Here is a 21,920-nt window from a genome sequence, read left to right as displayed (position 1 = left end):
GGAAACACATCATTATGTAAAACACCCATTTGTGAATTGATTTGTTGCATGGCGGAGCGCAGAGACATATGGCCTTGATGTTCCAAGCACAGCTTACAAACTTGAACACAAAGCCGGCACATTAACGAGTGAATCCAGCAAAGGAAACTTAAAAAGGGAAATGTGCCTACAGAGTCAGCATTGTCCTCTTAATTAAAATGACTTTAAAAAAAAAATAAAGACATGCAGTTCATTTTAAATGTACTGCTAAATGGATCACGGCCCTCAATCTCAGTCCATTAACTGCTCTCCTTTATATAGGCAAATGATGTAACTCATTTAAAAGTAGACATCTTTGTAAGAAAGTAGAGAAAGGAGAGGAATTTCACTTGTCTTCTAGTGTTCATCTTTACATTATAGAGAAATCGCCCCTCATTGGAATACGAATGCAGCAGAGCAGAGATAGCATTAAGATACTACACTCAGGCTGCTGTGCAAGTTTCTTTTCCATTTGTCCTCAAACACAAAACGCCTCACCTATTAAAGAAAAGTATGTCACTCCTTTCTCTCAAATAGATTTTCTTGTAAACAGGGAATAAAGTCATTAGAGATTTTAGGGTTAGCTGAGCTCAACAGAGGCATGTGGTAGAGAATTAGCAGGACGTGAAGCTCCATAAGAACTCCTAACCCCTTGATAGGCGCCTCACAATCAAAGTCATTAGCCAGTGTAATAAAGGGTCTGAGATACAGCCATTCTTCAACAGCCTAACTCTTTTATAACCAACAGATTAAAGTTGATTGGATTAAAATGACATTCTGCCTGTCTGACCTTGGCGGCAGCAGTTAAGTTCATCCAAATTAAATTTCTGCGTAATAAAGATGATTCATTTGTTGCCTGACGTAGTAAATATAAAACAGAAAGAAAAGGGAGAAAAGATTAAGTGACACACGTCACTGCACACAGGCACAATGTGTACACACATATACACAATCCAGCAATGACACACACACACGCACACACACACACACACACACACACACACACACACACACACACATTATTAATGGGGCTGGCAAGCACCTGGGTGCACATGTAAGAACACAGAGACACCCAGCAGTGATTCATGCAGTCATATGTTCTTCTTGAGAACTCAGCTGGAGTTATATTCTGAGTTATTACAAATAGACGAGCAGCAATCAGAGCAAACAATCACGTCTTATTTTGAGTTCATGGTCATGGCATCTACCTTTGTTCTCCACTGAAAATCTGAAGACGAGCATCATAGACTGTTACTTGGAGCTCTTACATGGAATGGTGTACACAATAGTCTTCAGGGGTTGTAAATGTTGTTATTAAAAGAATATTTCAAAATCAAAATCATTACCGACTAAGAAACTATGGAAAGGATAATCGAGTATTTGTGCTGCCTGGCTTGAGTCCACTGTGATGGACACGAGACAGGCAGCTCATCTGGGTCTTACACCGAGCTACATTGTGAACATGCTGAAACCATACGAGCCATCTTGCAGCCTTAGATTCTCAGCTGGGGCACTTCTGGTCGTTCCAAAGTCGAGGTTCAAATCCAAAGGGGATCGCGCTTTCTCTATCAGGGCCCCTCAACTTTGGAACGACCTCCCTGAGGAGATAAGGCATTCAGAGTCAGTGACGTCTTTTAAAACTCTTCTTAAAACTGACTTTTATAGATGTGCTTTTATTTTTACTAATCTTTTTCTATTTTTTTATTTAAGTAAATAATTCTCACTTATTTATCTATTTGACTATTAACTGTTTTATTATTTATTTTTTCATGTATTATTGTAATGTTCTTACTCCAGCATTTTCTATTTTTCTCTGATGTGACCTTTTTATTGTCTTTTCATGCCTTTATCTATTGATTAATTTAACAAAATAAACATTTATAACAATGATTTATTGGTTTACTGTTTCATCACTTTATTCTGTTTAATTTGCATTTTTTCTTTTAAATCTTTTGCTTTGTATTCTGTTTTTTCTGCGTTGTTCAGCTTTCACTCCTCTCTGTCTGTTAAAGGTTTTTTCTGTTATCCAAATCCTGACAGGCTTTGTTTGTCAAAGCAATAAACATTTGTTTTTAAAGGTGCTGTATAAATAAAGTTATTATTATTAGTAGTAGAAGTAGTATTATTATTATGTTTGTTTATGTTTATCATTATTCTTATTCTTATTCATGTTGTTGTTGTCATTATTGTTGTTATTATTATTATTATTATTATTATTGTTGTTAATACTATTATTGATTATGATTATTATTATTATTATTATTATAATCATTATTATTGTTATTATTATTATTATTATTATTATTATTATAACTATGATTATGATTATTAATATTATTATAATCATTATTGTTGTTATTATTATTATTATTGTTGTTGTTGTTATTACTATTATTATTATTATGATTATTAATATTATTATAATCATTATTGTTGTTCTTATTATTATTATTATTGTTGTTGTTATTACTATTATTATTATTATGATTGTGATTCTTATTATTATTGTTGTTGTAGTTGTTGTTGTTGTTGTTATTATTATTATTGTTAATAGTGTTAAAATCATTATTGTTGTTGTTATTATTTTTGTTATTGTTATTGCTATTACTATTACTATTACTATGACTATGACTATGATTATGATTATGATTGTTGTTGTTGTTGTTGTTGTTATCATTATTATTATTATTATATGCACATGTCTCCTAGCCTGCTGTTTCAGATTGTTATGTGCACAAGTCTAACCTGCTGTTTCAGCGTGTCCACCTGCTCCTGCAGAGATCCTCTCAGGCCTGTAAGATGATCCACTTCTTGCTGACTCTCTCTAAGTAGATTCTGATTGGTCTGGAGCTCATCTGTCAGCTGGTCCAGAGCCTCCTGAGAGTTCTCCCATTGGATAACCTTTTCCTGTAATCGCTGCACCATCTCAGCTAGCTCTTCCTTCACAGAACAAGCCGCTAAGTGAGAGTCTCTTAGCTGAGGAGGGAAAAATGTAGACTGTGCTTAAACTCAGAGGACTGAATACATGCTTATAGAAAAGTGGTAGGCGATGTTGGAATAGAGATGCAATGCTGGTAAAATACAGTCTCCCTTTAAACTGTGATGTACCTGTTGCTGTGAATACCGTAGCTCCTCTTCCAAATGCTCCACCCGTCCCTGCACCCTGTGCACCTTCTCTATCGCTGCGGTGTACTTCTGTTTAAAAATGGCTACACTTCCTTTTTGTACACTGGCATCTCTCAGCTCCTCCTTGGCTCCCTTTAGCTGCTGGTGAAGAAGTTCCATCTCCACCTCCTGCCTCTTCAGCCTTTCTTCACATGTCTGCACCTGAAGGCAAACACAGCAGAGTGAAGCATAAATGTTTACAAGAAAAAGAACACTTGTTGTTTTTAATATAGCAGCTATACGATTTGGTAGAGCTGCCGGGGCGTGACTCCCCTCACTGAGAGAAACACTGGAGCAATGATCAGTCGTGTTGCAGAAGCACCAAGAGTCAAACAGGAGGCTTTACCTGATGCTTCATTGTGACTAAATGTTGCAGGCAGTGAGAAAACCTTGCTAGTTTGTCTAATGTGGTGTAATATATCGTGCCGCTCTTCAGTAACCTCGCTCATAATGAAAGAGGGGAACCCAGGAAGTGAAACCAAGCTTAATCCGGGTGTTACACAAGGAATCCTACCGTAGCTCACCTTTCAAGCAGAGAGGTTGAGAAAGTTAAACCCGCTCCAACACTCAGCTTGAGTTCATCCACGTTAATCCTGCCCTAATCTGGATCAGAACATGAGGGTTTACGGCTAATGACAGCCAACTAGTTAGATTTCAGTGGTTCGCTGCAGCTTGGTTTAACCAGGGATTAGCCGGGCCCATCCAGGACTAACAGTGGGTAGGAGGCAGCATGGCTGAGTGGAAAAATTGCTCATGCAAAGGGAGAAAGAGAGGAGAGGAGGAGAGGATGGGAGAGGAGAGGGTGGAGTAACACCATCAACTTTCACTCTCTCCTCTTGAGTCAAAACTGAACAACCTGTGTAGGTGTGTTAGTGTATGTGTGGAATGCTTAAAAGTGAGAGGGATCATTTTAACCAAGGTTATCTGAGGTAACAGATAAAAAACAGCAGTAAGGTATCGTCACACTCTGACTCTACCTTTTTTTAAGTAGATGAATTCAGCTCCCTTTAATGTGCTCTCTACCAAACACTCCAAACGGTACGATTTACGACTTCTCTCTGTCTCTGGATGAAAGGCTTTTTTAACAAGGCTTAATGGGAAAACCATGGCTTTCTTGTGACCATAATCAGGAGCTTGTGCTCTGGAGAAACACACAACCCTCATTAGATATGATGGAAAACACACCGCTTTGACCCTCATTTGGCCGGCTATTTGAGTATTCATGGCCGTCACATGACTACCCAAGATGACCCTCCGCTGATAATAACTTAATTCTCCTATTCTTTTTTCCACTCAATCTCTTTAATCTTTCCTTTCTGCTTTTATATTTTGTCCAATTGGATGTGGAAGGTTGACAAACAAGAGGTCAGCTTGTCTTCTTTCGTTAATTTGAATGATCCAGACGCGGACAAATCGAAGTCAACTGCAACAAAAACTTTGTCTGTTGTAAATTTGTTCTTTTCGAAGGACTCTGAATACTCGACTGTGTGCTGCTCAGTGTGGGTGTGACAGTGCCATGTGAGACAGCCGGAAAATGCTCCTGAAAGGGATGATTTAAATCGATGAGATGGAAAATTAATCATGATACCCCTAAACAGCAGAGGGCGCTATCAGCCTCATTGTGTCTCTGTAGCTGAATAATGGTGGCCTACCAAAGTATACACAAACATGAAAGGGACAACATTATGATGACGCAAGACCTTAAGCCTCCACCAAGGGGAATAATACATGCAACAACACTTCATATTCATTCACCCTCTATACTTTTAAGAGTAGGCTTCAAACTTTCCTTTTTGATAAAGCTTAAAGTTAGAGCTGGATCAGGCTTGGACCAGCTCTTAGTTATGTTGCTATAGGCTTAGACTGACACACTGGGATCCTGAGTTTCCATCTCTCTCTCCTCTGTCTGCCTGTCTCTTACTTTAACTCTTCCTGTCCCATTAAAGTTACTAACCATAGACCTACAACTACTACTATCCGTTTCACCACTATCATCTCTCTCTCTTCACCTACCTGTGTGTCTAACATGGGTCTGGTCCTGCTGGAGGTTTCTGCCTGTTAAAGGAAGTTTGTCCTTGCCACTGTAACTTGCTAAATGCTGCAAAGTGCTCTGCTCATGGTGGATTAAGATGAGATCAGACTTGAGTCCTGTCTGTTAGATGGGACTGGATCTTGTCCTGTCTTGATGTTGGGTCTTTGTTAATAATAGAACATAGAGTACAGTCTAGACCTGCTCTGTTTGGAAAGAGTCTGTGGATAACGTTTGTTGGGATTTGTCGTTATATAAATAAAAACTGATTGATTGATTGATCTATCGAAGGCAGACTGGTCCGGGACTACCGCCGGTCTCAGCTACACTGGACAAATCATAGTCCTGTATTTGAAAATGGGGCGTGTCTGTAAGATGACGCTGACACAGGAGCGCTGCTTCAGCCTTTATGTAATAAACCAAGATGGCCATTTAAACAAACTGGATGATTTTCATTAAAACAAGAACTGTACAGCGTTCAGTGGAAAGAAAGACGTGTTTCTCTCCTTTGCATGCCGCTGTCTGAGTAACATCCCTTCTGTTTTGACCACTCACTCTCAGATTCATAAGCGCATCTGATTATTCTTTGCATGTTGTTCGCTGGTTCGACAGCATAGACCGGTTGGCTGTAGGGCCTCTCTTTCTCTCTCTGATAACTCAATGCACAAAAGACTTGATTTTTCAGCGGCTATGTTCTGCTGACTTAAACTGTCCTTGAGCTTTGTGACCTCCGACTCCGGATCGTTCAGCCCGCTCTGAATTTGGCAGAGAGTTGTTTTGCTTGAATCGGCTGTGGAGCAGGATGCCTCTCTGGCTCCAGCGCTCCGCATCAATCTCAGCTCGCCTGTTTCACAGCTTCCAGGTCAGAGTTGGACTGATCTATAGATTTCACAATAGATTCCACCTGTAGGAGAGGTGGAGATGAGCAGAGGTGAAGTGGAGAGGAGAGACTTCTTCCTTACTTGTTGCTGACTGGTACAGAGCTGATCATGTAGCTGCTGTTGGTCTTTCTCCGTCCGGTCTTGAAGGCACTGGATGCCTCTCACCTTCTCATTTAACTTACAGGCCTCCTGCTGATGTTCTCTGGCTTTGTGTTTCAACCGTCTCACCTCAGCCTCCAGTGCAGCCACCTGAGCACAAAGACAGAGAAAGAGAGGAAAACTGCAAAGGATGGAATTGGAAAAACTTGATGTAGGCATGCAAAGTCCAAACAGACAGAGACAAAAACAGAGAGGGGGCTGCAAGAGCCCGAAAAAGTGAGGGAATCAGGCTTGAGTCAGAGAGTATCCCAGTTTAGTTTGAGGATCAGCTGGGAAAATGTGGGCACAGCAGACATGAATGAGTAACGATTCCCCTTTCCTTCGCGCTAACTTTTGAGGAGCCTTTGAGCAAGGTGCTACAACTCCCACTGCTCTAATGGAGCTGCTGATGGTAGCCAGCAGTAGAAGACTGCTGCTGGTTTGGGCACTTCCCCTGAGTGGATGTGTGCAACTCAGTGGGTGTAAAAAAGGTCATTGCTGGAAAAAAAAACACAAGGGTGCTCACTCAACCTTGCCTCAGCGTATAAAAGGAAAAACAAAAAATAGAAAGACAGGTTCAAAATCCTCGTTGTACGGCCTAGAAAGGAATTTAAGCCCTGAGACAAATTTAAAATCAAAAACTGAAACAAGTCTGAAAAAAAAAAATCTCTCTCTCTCAGAAAACAGTTGGAAGACGCTACATTTGCAATATTAAAGAGGGGAGAGCGATCTCTCACAAACTGAACTTAATGCGGCAGAAAATTTGATAGAAGACAAGAAGTCAGAAGGACTAAAAAGATTTAAAGAAAAGGAAAATAACAAATACAAACAGTGAAAACAAGCCTCCCCACCTGTTCCTGTGTCTTTTGTTCCGCTGACTTCATTTCTGCTCTTAACTGCAGAATTAGCTGATCTCTGCTCCGAACCTTGACACACAGAAAATACACTTAAAGTACATATTTGGTTATCAGCATGAGATTTCGTTGCATATCTCTGACCCAAGCATGCACGCACACACAAACACATGCACTCAGAAACAGGGAGAGATGGACCTCCAGGTGCAAGGTGTGGAGTTTCTCATGGCTCAGAGCCAGATCAGCCTCCAGCCTCTCCTGGGCCTGCTTGAGGTGGACACACTCTCTGCTCCGGTCGTCCATCTTGGCTCTCAGCTCATCCTTCTCCTCGCACAGTTTCTGCAAAGCTCTTTCTGTTTGGAGCAACTGGGAAATATGCAATAAAGTTAAAGCACTCAATCAGTGCTCCAACTTCTGCAGCAGAACACACATAAATAACTTTCCACTAAGTAAAAGAAAGTTACGTCTCCACCTCCTCTGCATTAATTAACGTGCAATACAAGGACAGTATAATTAGATTGATTCTGATTGGTTTCTATGATGAAATAAATATAACAGTAACTTAATTTATTTGACTGAGGAATCCGTGATGAACTATTCAGTTAACAGAATTAATGTTAATTTGAGTCATGTGGATTAAAAAGGCCCGTTAAGAGAATAATGAAGCTGTTGTTTTTACCTCCTTCTGGCTTTCAGAGTGCTGCCTCTTCCTCTCTGAGAGCTCTTTCACCAGCGCACTCGTCTTAATCTCCTTCTTGTGAATCTGCAATAAACGACACATAAATCTGACGCTTTATGGAAGTTGGATGATGCTCATTTAGCTGCAACACACAGGCAGTCTTTTTGATGTTATTCTGAGGATCATATCTCAACACGCTGTCTCTCCAGATGCAGGGGAACTCAGGTCCTTGTTTACAAAACTTCAGATAAAATATCCCCGTCTTGTTTTCATATTTGTGTTTAAGATAACGCCGGTAGTGGCTGCGTGAGGCTGGATTCAGAGGAGCGCTGGTTTATGCTTCTCGTGAGTATACAGTGTGTCTGACAATCGCTTGTGTTTGTCTGTTCCCTTGGTGACCTTCCCTAATTACCCACTTCAATTCTCTGCCAAATGTGTGTTTGTGAGTGTGTGTCTGCGTGTGCTTCTTTCATGTGGGTGTGAGTCCTCACAAGTTTGCCGGGAAATACTTCTGACTGTTTTATCTCCTTTGTGCTCGGTGAGTCTGTATCTCGTCAAGGTTTTCTCTGTGTTTGTGTGTGGGGGTCAGTCAAAATCGCCAAATATCTGCAAAAAAGTGCCGAAATTTAAGCTGAATATTCCACTTGAGTACTTTTAGAAGCTCTTATACTACACCTTTTTTTAAAAAGAGGTTCTGAGGCTTTTCTTTGAATTTTTAAAAAAGGTTGAAAAGGAGAAATTCTGAGCAGTGAATCCAGATCAATTTAACCGAACAAGTAGCACAAGCAGAATCACATTTATGGGATTGTTCTGGATATTACTAATACAAATTTGATGTAAGTCTTTGTTTCCTGTTTTTCTTTTTTAGTGTACACAAACAGCCTTCATGTCAAACTGAGTCAAATACTCGCTCGCTCACACTCCCTCCCCCTCCTCCCCCCTCCCGCCCGTCCTGCATGATCCAGGGATTGTTTTGGCCAGAGTTGAGGGCTCGTTTGTAACTGTCCGTGGGGATTGATGGAGTTAACTTGGCTCTTTGACCTCTCACCTCTGCCTGTCAGCGGCCAGGCTCGCTAAACACACCAAACCTGAGCTATGGCGAGGGGAGGAATAAGAAAAAAAACACACCCCAGCATGCACCCAGCAGCTGCATCACAAACACTTACACACAGAACAAACAGGTGGAAGCTGAACACAGGCTGTTTTTTTTTTGTTTTTCCATGGACATCAAGAGAAGAAGAATTTAAAATAATATGACCAGAGCGTTAAATCAAGTCATTTCACTTACCCGCAGAAAACACAACTCTTACTTCCCGCCCATTTTCAAGTCTAAGCTTGATTTGGCTTTTATGTGTGTCTGTGTGTGCGTGAATTCCCCATGTGAAAGTGTGATAGGCAGAATGGATGTTGATAAACACCGGAGGATGTCGTGTCAAAACAGACAACTTGTCAAAACGACACACTAACTAGGTCAATCACAAAGTTTAAGGAGAAACTTTGGAGTGGAGCTTTGGTTTATGCATATCTCTACGTGGATGTCTACTCGTGTGTGTGTGTGTGAGTGTGTGTATGTGTGTGTGTGTGATAAGCTTCTGAACGAATCTGCAGGAGGGGACCTCCAATATCGAAGGTATTTTTAAATCAATGAGCTCTTAAGTGTATCTCAGTCTCAATGTGTTCACAGATACGCACGCACACAACACTCAGCGCCGATAGAATCCCTACTGACAGGCAATGACAAGATAAAGAGAGGGAGGGAAAAAAAGGGGGGAGAGGACGACAGGAGGGGGAGAAATAATATTTGAACAGTCGGGGGTGGGGGTGTGGAGACAGAGAGGGGATGAAAGGGAGAAGTGGCACGGCAAGAAAAGAAATGAGCAATAAGCGAGATCAAGAGAGAAAGCAAGGAGAGAGAAAAATCAGTAAGCTATTCTGATGGTTGTAAAGCATTGTGAGCAGGACCATGTTTGTCCAAATCCAACCTTGAAGGCTTGAACAACATTCCACATTTCTGCTAACCTTCCACTGCGGAGCCGCTTTTTCTCACTTCTTTTATTCTTCTTTGCTTTCTCACTTCCCTGAAGCCCCCCCCTTGTCCATTTCAGATAAAATGCAATTTGAATTCTTTTATCCAAAGCATGCTATAGAAGAGCTATGAGTGCATACTTTTTAAGTCCGGCCCCAGTGGGAAGCAGGAGAAACACTGTGCTGCAGAGTTCACAATGAAGTAACGACTGGGCATCGCCACACAAAAACTCACTGTGTCTATTTTCATGCTGCATCTGTTACACGCAGGACTGTAAAAATGAGTAACAATCAGAGCAACACAGAGCTGCAGGAACACAAATCATCAGGGGGAGTTTTATAATGTGCTTTGAATCTTTTGCATTCTTCAGATATGATTCAATGATCAGCTAAAAACTCGTTCGTCAGAATCAGCTCTTTCTTTTCTTCCTCACGTGCATTCATGACCCGGACTTGTTTCAGAGCCCTGCATGTGACTTTTGTTTCCGAGAAGATGAAGCAGATGATCTCTGAGACAAAGCCCCTTGTCATGTTAATGGCTTCCTTTCTTTCAAGTTCCTAAATGCGGAGGGAGGGGGAGCGGTGTAACACTTTAACCACATGTTAAAACTGCGGCAACATCTGGCCATTGCCACGATTTCATGTGAGTGCATGACACGGCCGGGAACACTAAGGCAGAATATAAGGTGGAGAAGCAGTAAATAAGGATGATGAATAATACAGGATTTAAAAATGTATATGATGGAGGAGTTTTATAGTTTTATAGTTCAGAATATGAAGTGAAGAGGGGGTGTTGTGTCTCTTTCTGTGGGTTTTCTACAGAAGCAGCTGGTCATAATTGGACTGTAGATGTTCTTACTGTCAAAACGTATTTTCCTGTAGCGTAATTTAAAGCTCCTGTTACAGTTTTTTCGACTGCATGAACACTAAAATCAAAGTATTACACAATAATCAAAACCTTAAACTCAAGGAGCAAAACATCGGCCCAGATTTGCACCACTTTCAGCACAATGTCAGACTCACACTTTTTTGCAAAACAATACACACAGTGATTTTCAAAACACTAAACACACTTGTATACATTCAACACAGAAGTACATCATGATGTCACTTAGAATTCCAAAGCACTGACTGTCACATTACCACACTTATGAGCCAATTGGTTAAATTCTACTTCTCAGTGATGAGAGTACTGTAAGTGAAGTACACAGAGAAAGTGCAAATATACAATAAATTCACCAAACACTACACAAGACCAACGCTGCACACTGATGAACATATCATTTATTTCTCTCTATATACCCAAATCAGTCAACATGTCAACATGGAGAATCACAACAAAACATGTTCCAGTTTTCATGCTACTACAGTAGTGTGCATAACACTGTAAGCTCAGCAAATATCACACAGACATAAAATACTGTTTCCAGCACAGGTTACAACTACAGTAAAAAGAAAATAAAAAATCTACATTAGACATTACTTACTTTTGATTTTAGTATTTATGCAGTCGTAAAAAACTGTAATTATAGACACACCAATCAGGTTTAAGCACTATATAAATGAAACAGGTGAGTTCACCTGTCTTCAACTGGATAGAGTATTTTATGTCTGTGTGATATTTGCTGAGCTTACAGTGTTATGAACACTACTGTAGTAGCATGAAAACTGGGACATGTTTTGTTGTGATTCTCCATGTTGACATGTTGACTAATTTGGGTATATAGAGAGAACTAAATGATGTTTTCATCAGTCTGCAGCGTTGGTCTTGTGTAGTGTTTGGTGAATTGTATATTTGCACTTTCTCTGTGTGCTTCACTTACAGTACTCTTATCACTGAGAAGTAGAATATAAAGTGTTTTAGGTTAGCAGCAGCAGTGTGTAACTGGTTCAAACAGAATGAGGTCATATGAAACGTTTAACAAAACAAAATATGGTTTTGATAAATTAGTAGTTTTTACAAGAGTGTTTCATTTTGCAAAGGATCTGAGGTGTTCTGCTACTTGTGTGTGTGGTAGTGTGAATTGTGTGTAGTGTTTTGACAAAATGGGCCCTGTTTTCAAAATTGTGTTTAAGCAATGGAGAAAAACTGTGAAGAGGAGATTTTATCCTGTTACAAAACAGACTAAAATTAATATTGAAGCTTCTTTATGGGCTACAAAAGCAAACAAAACCTTCAGATATGAGATTGATTATTTCTAAACAGTAACATGTAACTTCTAAACAGCTGAGGGGGGTAGGCTTCAGTCGTATTGATTGACTACACGCTGCTAAAACAGTCTTTTTAAAACCCTTTCATGTCTAACGTTAAGATGAGTTATGCGTTCAAGTGTTAAAATAACACAGGGTGAGATTTTTTGCTAGAAAATACTTCTAACACATGTATGAGGCAAAATCTGCAGAGATGAGAGGTTCTGCTTTGTCCACAGGGGGCGCCAAAATCAACACAACTCCAAGTTCCTCACAGGAGCTTTAAAGGTCCAATCAGGCAAACTGTCAATGGATGACAAATAAGAATAAATAAAGTTTTTCATTCACTTTAAAAAATTATTTTTTTTTCCCAGCACTTTTTATATGTGTGGTAACACCTCAATATAGAAGTGTTCATGTGAAACTCTCCGGCCTGGAAACCAGATGAGTCCGTAAGCTCATGTTTCTCTTGTTCTGGCAGAAGTGTCTGGAAGCCATCAGTTTAGAGACATCCATCCCGCCTGATTCAGGGCAGGCCAAACACAACAGATTATCTTGGAAGGGCCGGGTCTGTCGGTCTGACAGCGACACAGGAGCGCTATCCAGGCCTTTTCTCAAACAACTGGAGCGACTGCATTCTCTGTTGAATGAGTCTAACCAAACCGGACAACATTTCATATTTCATTCAAATGCTAAGTGCTGCTACATTACTTCATGTGAGATATTTGTGATTATGTGAGTTATCTACCTTGTTCTCAGGGTGCTACTGTAGAAATGATTATTAAGGGTGGAGCTTCAGGTGATAGAGAAAAGTGGCTAACCGTAGCAGCTTGATCATTTGTAATAATCCCTCCTAAACTAAATAAATATTAAGACCCAACACTATTTACTATGTACGCTAAGTTACATGAGTACACAATGAGAAGGAGAGAGTAGATCAAATTTAACTGGTGGCATAACATTTTTTAATGCTTAAAAATGTTTGAAGTGTTTGCTGTTCGTTTTTGTTGATGTTACTGCTCTGGTTTTTGTTTAGTTTTTAACTCTGTTAAGCACTTTGAATTGCTCTTTGTATGCATGGTGCTTTATAAATAAACTTGCCTTGCCTTACTGTTGTACTTACCAGTTGTACTAATGATCAGTAAAGATACATTTGGGGCTGGAACAGCAGTGTTTTGAACATGTACTGAAGACACCAATAATTGTTCCTATGATAACTTTTCATACTGTGTTTTTACTATTGTTACATTTGTAAGCTGACCTTGCGTGTCCTGAAAGGCGCCCAGAAATAAAATGTATCTTCTTCTTCTTCTTCTTCTTCTTCTTCTTCTTCTTCTTCTTCTTCTTCTTCTTCTTCTTCTTCTTCTTCTTCTTCTTATTCTTCTTCTTCTTCTTCTTCTTCTTCTTCTTCTTCTTCTTATTATTATTATTATTATTATTATTATTATAACTAGTTAAGTGTCCAATACCGACCTACAGATATGAAATCAATAAGGACACGACCGGTTTCAGATAACATTATGACCTCAGGTGTGGGGAGGAAGACTTGAGAATAGTTTTACTATTGACTGTACAGTTTTGAACATAATGTTCAGGCTATTTCTGGCATAGAGTCCAGGGCAACATGAATGAAAAGTAGATTCAAGTACATCCATCTGTGTGGAGAAGGATCACTTTTCCTGTTGCTCTTTAGAAAGGACAGATATCTTAGATGTTCTCATGAACCAAAGCAGAATTACATAAACCAATAGTCTCAGCAACATGAAACAAGAAGTGAAGTTACAGCTGTGTGTCATTCTCATTAGTCAGCATCATAACTACAAGTCAGTTAAACAAATGATTGATATCTTTATAATGAAAGGCCTGAAGTGTTGGTCATATCTTGTGTCTAAAGCCTGATTCATACTTCTTCGCCTGTACCTACGCAGAGGCCTACGTACGTAGCTGACGTGCACCTCCTCCAAAATGTAACTACCTGTAGAATCGACGCGGACCACAAGACCTGTGATTGGTCCGCTCGGCGGCATTGTATTTCCTGCATTTACAGCACTTCCGGGATCCCCGCCACACATCGGCCGTGTATTTCATCTCCTCCTCTCTATTCTTCATGTAATCATGTCTGTATGATAAACAGTGACATGAATCAGCTGTAGATTAATATAACACGCTCTGAAACTCTGTGGAAAAGGAAACAGAGATCGTAGCGGGGCCGGAAGCAGGGGACCGACTATCAGAGAGACCGCACTGCACTCAAGAGTTTTGTCGGAGTATTGCTGCGCGACACGGACACATCGACGCACAAGTATGTAGTGCTTATGACGTAAAAGTATCAATCAGCCTTAAGCTGCAGCATACCCACTCACCACCAGCTACAGCGGTAGCTCTGGTTGATGGTAGAGTTATACTACAGTGCTCTACCACCCGGATGTCAACAAGCACAGACGACAGATGACATCTCGCAGCACGGTGGAGTTTGACAGCATGCTGATCTAGATAATGGAGATGGAGTTGTTTGTAGGCTGTGTCTGGTTAAACTAGAGTACTGAGTAATCCAGCACAGGCATGTGTTGTTAACCTGCAAGGAGGATGGAAGGTGGGTGGTGCTAGTTCTGCTAACCACTGTTAGCAAATTAACTCTTTGCATTCAGACTCTGTGATGCCATTTTAAGCCGTGTTATTCTATACATATTGTGCGTTATTTGACTGTTTCCTGAGTGTTGTCTCACCATTACACTAGTCCATAAATCCAAATGTCCTTTTAAACAAGGCCTCAGAGCTGATTAGGTTGTTTTTTGCTTTGCTGTCTGCAGCGACAGATCCAATAAAGTAGCTAAATATGCTAACGTGTGTAATCTGAGGCCGCTTCTTCATCCTTCAGTAATAGACAGCAAATAAATGATAATTGTTTGATAATGTTCCCTCACTTTTAACCACTGAATCGCTCTAAATAATCAGGATGAGTGTACTGCTGTAAAGGAAAGCGCTGGTTTTGTGTTCAGTGGCAGAATGCATCAGAAGTCACACACATAGCTCACGCATGATATCATAAGAGTTAAGTATACCATGGATAAGCCACATGATTTAAATCTTTTAGCTACCCTGCCTTCAGCAAACTGCTTCAACACACACGTTATTTCTCTGACTGGCTGTAACCTCCAGAGGCATTTTGGCCTTCACCTGTAGATACCTGTAAAAGAGTCAGAGGATCCAGAACAACTTCAATTTGAAAATGTTTGCAGCAATGCAGGGCTGGTTTAATGCAGCGTGTTTTCCTTTCTGACGAGTGTGCTTCAGTCAATGCACAAAAGATGAAAAGGAAAGAGAACCGTGCTTCAAGAAGCAGCTGTTCAGCGGTCAGGTGGTTTGCTTCTACCCGAGAGTGAAGTCAGAACCACTCAAACCCTCATTCACAGACCACTCCTCAGCAGTTTCAGAAAACATGACCTCAGAATGAAGTGCATGGACAACTAACTCCCTGCAGGTTTGATAAACTGACTTCCTATTCTTCTCAGCAAAGTAAAGCGGGAGCGACTAAGCAGAGCATGTTTCAGATGAAGGAGAAAGTTCTGACAGTATTTGTTCAGCTGTGCTAATGTTAGGACATCGAGAGGCCAAAAGAAAAATACTTAACCCAAAGTTCTCTCAGTTTCACTTATGTTTAAGTGGGAGCAGGCACGCTCTCTCTCTCTTACACACACCTACTACTACTTCTGTCCATACAATGAGGAAATGAAGTGTGCATGAGTGAATGCAAAGCTGTAACTGTGTGTGAGTCCATGTGTGGGTGTGTGTGAGAGAGGGCTTGGAATAGATCAGAGAAAGAACATTTTTGGTGCATAAAGCAGGGCCAGATGTGGGCCAGAAACCAGATCCCTGGACACAGTGTAATGGTCCGACCGCTGACTTAGCCAATCCGAAAACATGAAAGACACACTGCTACACATGTGCACACACCCACACAGACACAAGGATGTACAGTGAAGCTAAACGCACACGTAAATCCACAAAACAGGCTAAACAACCGCTTGACAGATTTGAAACTGCTGCAGAGGATTCTATAAATGTTTTAATTAAATGTGTTGTTCTGCTAAAGCTAATTTCATAAAACATGGCCTTTAGAGGACGGATTATTTTTGTTATAACAACCTCGGTAAGAGGCTAAAATTCTTGACCTTCACCCTAAACCAAAAAATATTCAGAATTTTTTCGTGGTAAAGAAAAAGGACTGATCCTCTTTTTTACTAATCCAATCCCTTCATATTCAGCGATGGCGTAGTGAAAAGTATCTCCCCGCCCTGCTTAATTAAAGCTTAAATAAAACCGAACATATGTCTTTAATACATCACTGAATAGGCGGAGGACAAAATGGCGTAGACGCAGTGGAGCATAAGAATGTTAATTTTTGTTTAACTCGACTCTCAGGCAGAAAAAAATCCTTGTTTTAGTAGAATGTTAAAAAGTCCGTATTCGTCAAATGTGTGTGTTTTCAATAAGGCTCTAAATATCAGAACATCCCATTACCCATTATCTCAAACCTTATTATCAGCACCATTGTAGAAAGAGACAATGCCTGTCACAGTGAATATTACATTTGAAAATTGAATATTTAAATGAATCGCTCACCTGCGTGACCCTTCTTATCAGTCCCATTGTGCCAAAAGACAATGCATTACATTAAAGTGAATATTATATTTCATCTCTGTGCTGTGGGAAATCGTGCAGTTTAATCGTTCTTTTCTGACATTGTCCGTTTTTGTGTAGAAAATGTTTCTTGACCTTGTGAGGAAGCAGGCGTGTTGATAATGTAGCAGTGTCAACAACACGCGGGCAACAACAGGGAGGTCAAATACCAATCAGTGGGAGTGTAACAAGCCACTTCCTTCAGATATTGTTTAAAAATGTGATTGAGCTCCCAGAGCGAGAAACAAATTACCTTCTTTTCAGTGGAGCGATGCACATGTGTCAGCTCCTGTTGCAGATGCTCCATCTCTTCCTGTGCATGGTGCAGCTGGTCCTGGGTCTGCTGCTTCTGCTGCCTCTCCGTCTGCAGGCTGCTTTTGGTCTGATCCAGGGTCTCCCTGATATCCCTCAGCATGCATTCACCCGTCTGCAGCTGAGGAGTGAGCAGAAAATAGAGAGCAGGAGAAAAGAGTTGAAGAATGTGTGCACTATGTTGTTATTTGAACCTTCTCCAAAAGGCTGAGAGAGGGACAGTCGCAGGCAGGCAGGCAGCTGTTAGAGAGCCGAGGAGGAGGCTCACACGTGGAGGAGAAGAAGAGGCTGAAGCGTGACAAGAAGAGCAGAAAAAGAAGAGGATGAAAGAATAATTTAGGGACATTTGTCTCCGCTCTGTCTCTATAGTGATGAAAAGGAGCATCATAAAGGCTTTGTGCCAGACTGGAGGACCCTACAGTTACTGCTTTGACTCAGGACCCGTAAAGCTGCTTGACTACACATCATAAAGTGGGAGGACACCAAGAGCTTCTTTAACTTTGGGACAAAGCTCACAGAGAGTAAATATGTGAAGAAGCATACTTCTGCCCTATTGTATACATCTTTATCTGACATGTTGAAGTCAGCCGAGCACTGTGTGACTGCAGGAGAATAAACTGCATTGAGTAAATCTTTTTGTCAGCAGAGAAAAGAGAAAAAAGAGACAATTTTGTGTTACTAAACCAATGACTCAAGTGTGCAGAGTGAGCCCCTGCACTTGAAGATGAATGCACTATTATGTCGATGATGTAACAGGGAAATGAAGTTAGTGTTGGAAAAGTGAGGGCGTAAAGTCAGCCTTAAAGAGAGCGTTTCAAGTGTTCCTTAAGTCAAGAGACCAAAAAGCTTTCATGTTGGAAATACTCGCTTCAGTCGGCTGCCAGGCACGGCGCCGCTAAAACACAGGCAGCAGATGAATGACTCGATTTGGTCAAGGACACAGTAAATGGGTTAATTTAAGCCTAAACACATCAGCAGAACGCACCATTGTGATATACCTAGAGGGGAGAGAAAGAAACACAGAGGAAGGGCGACAGAGAGAAAGAGAGGGAATTATACGAAAGAGAGGAAAAGGACAACGAGAGAAACCTAAAGGCCATTCCATTCATCACGCGTATGACTCTTTAATGTTCCCATACATTACCTTTAGCTCTCATTGGGGCAAGGGCGAGATTGGACGGAGGGATGAGGGACGGAAAAAGGCGAGCAAGATGGGAGTTGATGGAAAGTAATGAATGAACAAAACAAAAAAAGGAAGTGTTAACCCCTCCCCCACTTTTGGTTAAGTGATATCCACAAGAACATGGTTTTATATTGTACAACCAGCCAACCCTCGGCGGAGCTAAGATGGTGGCGATGAGTTATTAAATATGGAGAGAGGGCGAGAGAGGGAAGGCGGAGGAGGAGGGGAAGAAGGACGGATGATTAACTGTGAAGGAAGTAAAAAATGAGGAGAATTCCCTCATGTACCTGACTGGATTTGATTTAAGGAAGGGTACCCAATTCTGTTCCTTATTTAAGAAGAGCTCCCCCCTGTGTGTGTGTGTGTGTGTGTGTGTGTGTGTGTGAGAGAGACAGAGTGTGTGTTACCTACTTTGCTCTGCAGTGAAGCCAGGCTCTCTTTGAGCTCTGTGTTCTCGTGGACCAGCTGCTTCGTGTGTTTCTCCTTCATGGCCAAGCTTCTCTTGAGAGAGTCCTGTGTGGCTCGCAAACCCACCACATCCTGGTCCAGATCTCTCACATGCTCCTCTCTCTCTTTCATCTAACACACACACACACACACACACACGCACACACAGGGACGACAGAGCAGTCTGTAACATGCCAACACAACTATTAAACTTTACAAGTTTCAACATATAGCAGTTGGATGTTACTTTCTTTTACTCTAACTTGAAGTCGATCACGCCTCAGGACTTGTTCTGAGAATGTGAAGCCGACCAGAGACCCACACACACATTCTTCCTTTATCTGTCTCCTACTCTTTAGAAACCTTGAATAAGTGCACAAAAAAATTCAGCTCTAAAGGATGTTAATCCACTCAACTCACAATATAATGGATTTCACAATGCTTATGATAGTACAATTCTTTTAGGGTGTAAATCAGTTTATGTTAATGCTTTAAGGACAAGATCGCCTCAAAAACTCTTATTCTATCTGCTTTTATTTTCCCTTTGTATCACCTTTGCCAAGGTTATTTTATTCCCTGTTTTGATTACAAATAGGATTTTGGTGCTTCTGCTAAACTGAGTTGTGTGAGTTGTATTCAAGAAAGTATTAGCAGCCTCAAAGAGGTATAAGCTTTTAAAGTCTTCCCATTGTTGTACCTCTCTCTGTCTTTGTTATCTGTGGAGCAGATGTGTAGACATTACTGCAACATATATGAAAAGGTGCAGAGAAAGAAACATAGTACAGTTAGTTTATGAAGCTGAATGGTGATCTTATAAGGATGAAAATAAGCCAGATATCGTTAAGTGCAGCGAAACACTAGTGGTGCATCCTCAACTGCAAAATCTCGTCCTACTGCAACCATGAATATGTGCCTCGATTCAGCCAGACACAAGAGATGTTGAACGAGATCAATCTTTATTCATCCATCCATCCATCCATCTTCTACCGCTTATCCGGGTCCGGGTCGCGGGGGCAGCAGCCTCAGCAGGGAAGCCCAGACACTCCTCTCCCCGGCCACTTCCACCAGCTCTTCCGGGAGGATACCGAGGCACTCCCAGGCCAGCTGAGAGACATAGTCTCACCAGCGTGTCCTGGGCCTTCCCCGTGGCCTCCTCCCAGTCGGACATGCCCGAAACACCTCCCCAGGGAGACGCCCGGGAGGCATCCTAACCAGATGCCCGAACCACCTCATCTGGCTCCTCTCGATCCGATCTCATATAGCGCCAAATCCCAACAAATGTTCTCCTCAGACTCTTTCCAAACAGAGCAGGTCTAGACCGTACTCTATGTTCTATTATTAACAAAGACCCAACATCAAGACCGGATCAGATCCAGTCCCATCTTCCAGACAGGACTCAGTCTGATCTCATCTTAATCCACCATGAGCAGAGCACTTTGCAGCATTTAGCAAGTTACAGTGGCAAGGACAAACTTCCTTTAACAGGCAGAAACCTCCAGCAGGACCAGACTCATGTTAGACGCACATCTGCTGAGACCGTGTTGGAGAGAGGGATAGACAGAGATAAAAAGAGAGAGAGAGAGATGATAGTGGTGAGATGGATAGTAGTAGTTGTAGCAGCTGGAGTCTGGCACGTCCACAGCAGAAGAGATCTAGATGGAACCAACAAGACAAGGGAGCTCAGGGACTCCAGAAAGGTCTATGGTTAGTAACTTTAATGGGACAGGAAGAGTTAAAGTAAGAGACAGGCAGAGAGAGGAGAGAGAGGGAAAGACAGGATCCCAGTGTGTCAGTCTAACTTATAGGCTTTATCAAAAAGGAAAGTTTGAAGCCTACTCTTAAAATTAGAGAGGGTGTCTGCCTCCTAGACCCTGACTGGTAGATAATTCTAAAAGAGAGGGGCCTGATAACTGAAGGTTCTACCTCCCATACTACTTTTAGAGACTTTAGGTACGACGACAGGACAGGAAAAGTTAAAGTAAGTGATAGCAGGGGGGAAGAGGGGTGAGGTAGGATCCCAGTGTACCAATATTCAACTCCCTTGCAAGGTATCGTTACGTCCCTCATCAAACAGGAAGGCTGAGGCTGAAGTTTTGGTTAGCACTCCCAGCGGTTGCTAACTCAACTCCAGGCAGCATGCATTCCTCGCTCTCTACTCCCCACATTTTCTGTCCCTCTTCAGCTGTTCCATCAATAAAAGGAAATAAAGTCCAGAAAAATAACATGAAAAAGGTAGCAAGGCTGTCCAACTATGTCGTTAGTAGACGTAGCACAGATAATTTAATTTGACGACAAATGCTTTCATCGTGTTTTTATGTGAGGTCCATTATTCTCTTCTATTACATCCAACTCTAGTCTTATAATTATCATCTGAACTTTAGAGTTACATTCAAAACAACATCTATTAGTTTTTACACAAGCCTTCAAACTTCAACATTATTTTCATTCATAATGACTCAAACATGCAATAATTGTCCAGTTATATTCAAAGCTCTAACCCGCTGTGTGTTTCTGTGCATGCAGCAGTGCTGGAGTTATAATTGTAGGAAAGAGGCTGCTGTTTTCTGAGGAAGCAGACAGTGGCTGAACTCCTCACCCCGTGCCTGAATGTGAGTGTGTGTGTGGGCTGCTGGTTCAGAACCCCATGCCAAATCAAAGCCCCTATTCATTAGCACTGTGTTTATTGAGCCCTGTGTTAGATTAGTGAGGAGGCTCCACAGACAGTACACACACACATTTACATACACGGACTCATGCACACTCTTTTTAATGCACATGTGCACATAATTACATACCCTTACATATCAGACTCTCATAGGTTTATTAAAAAGAGACTGCCACACACAGAAAAAACCCTCACAGGACAGATTTACACACACATACACACACACACACGCAGTGGTTACCTACAGTTCAGTGGTTTTCTTAACTTCTTGACTTTGGACTTGAGTCTTGAACACAGCCTGAGTTCTCCAGACTCTGCAGCACATGTATCATCCAACATAATGTAACAGCTATCTAAAGGTAGTCTTTTATCCTGTTAACTCATCTACAGCATGGCTAATGGATGGTCACAATTATGATCAGCAGGGCAGCCGATACTGCAGCACTGAATTAAAATGATCCCTTTATCTGAGTATTCAGACCATTTCAGTGTGACTGTGGGGAAATAAAATATGTTTTTAAAAACGGAGACAATAATGTGTGAATTAGAGTGCTCAACATGGCGTATTAGTGCTCTCAAGTTTGTCTTTTTTGGGTTAACTCATCTATAGTGCAAGAGGGAGTTCAGATGAAAAATGATGATGAAGAAAAGAGG

General features: G+C 41.2%; 1 protein-coding gene across 1 annotated transcript in view; it reads right to left on the bottom strand.

Annotated features, from left to right (window-relative positions):
* Positions 1 to 21,920, bottom strand: part of LOC117829367 (trichohyalin-like) — a 151,585-nt gene that overhangs the window by 46,246 nt on the left and 83,419 nt on the right. The window contains exons 8-15 of the mRNA XM_034706999.1: positions 18,566 to 18,733; positions 16,913 to 17,092; positions 7,765 to 7,848; positions 7,284 to 7,451; positions 7,083 to 7,157; positions 6,175 to 6,342; positions 3,127 to 3,345; positions 2,764 to 2,994 (exon numbers count right to left, since the gene is read on the bottom strand). Coding sequence (XP_034562890.1) covers positions 2,764 to 2,994; positions 3,127 to 3,345; positions 6,175 to 6,342; positions 7,083 to 7,157; positions 7,284 to 7,451; positions 7,765 to 7,848; positions 16,913 to 17,092; positions 18,566 to 18,733 — 1,293 coding nt within the window. The remainder of the gene's footprint in view (positions 1 to 2,763; positions 2,995 to 3,126; positions 3,346 to 6,174; positions 6,343 to 7,082; positions 7,158 to 7,283; positions 7,452 to 7,764; positions 7,849 to 16,912; positions 17,093 to 18,565; positions 18,734 to 21,920) is intronic.

Source organism: Notolabrus celidotus, chromosome 17 (assembly GCF_009762535.1).
Source record: "Notolabrus celidotus isolate fNotCel1 chromosome 17, fNotCel1.pri, whole genome shotgun sequence".
NCBI classification, from domain to species: Eukaryota; Metazoa; Chordata; class Actinopteri; order Labriformes; family Labridae; genus Notolabrus; species Notolabrus celidotus.
This window is presented reverse-complemented; position numbering and strand designations above follow the sequence as displayed.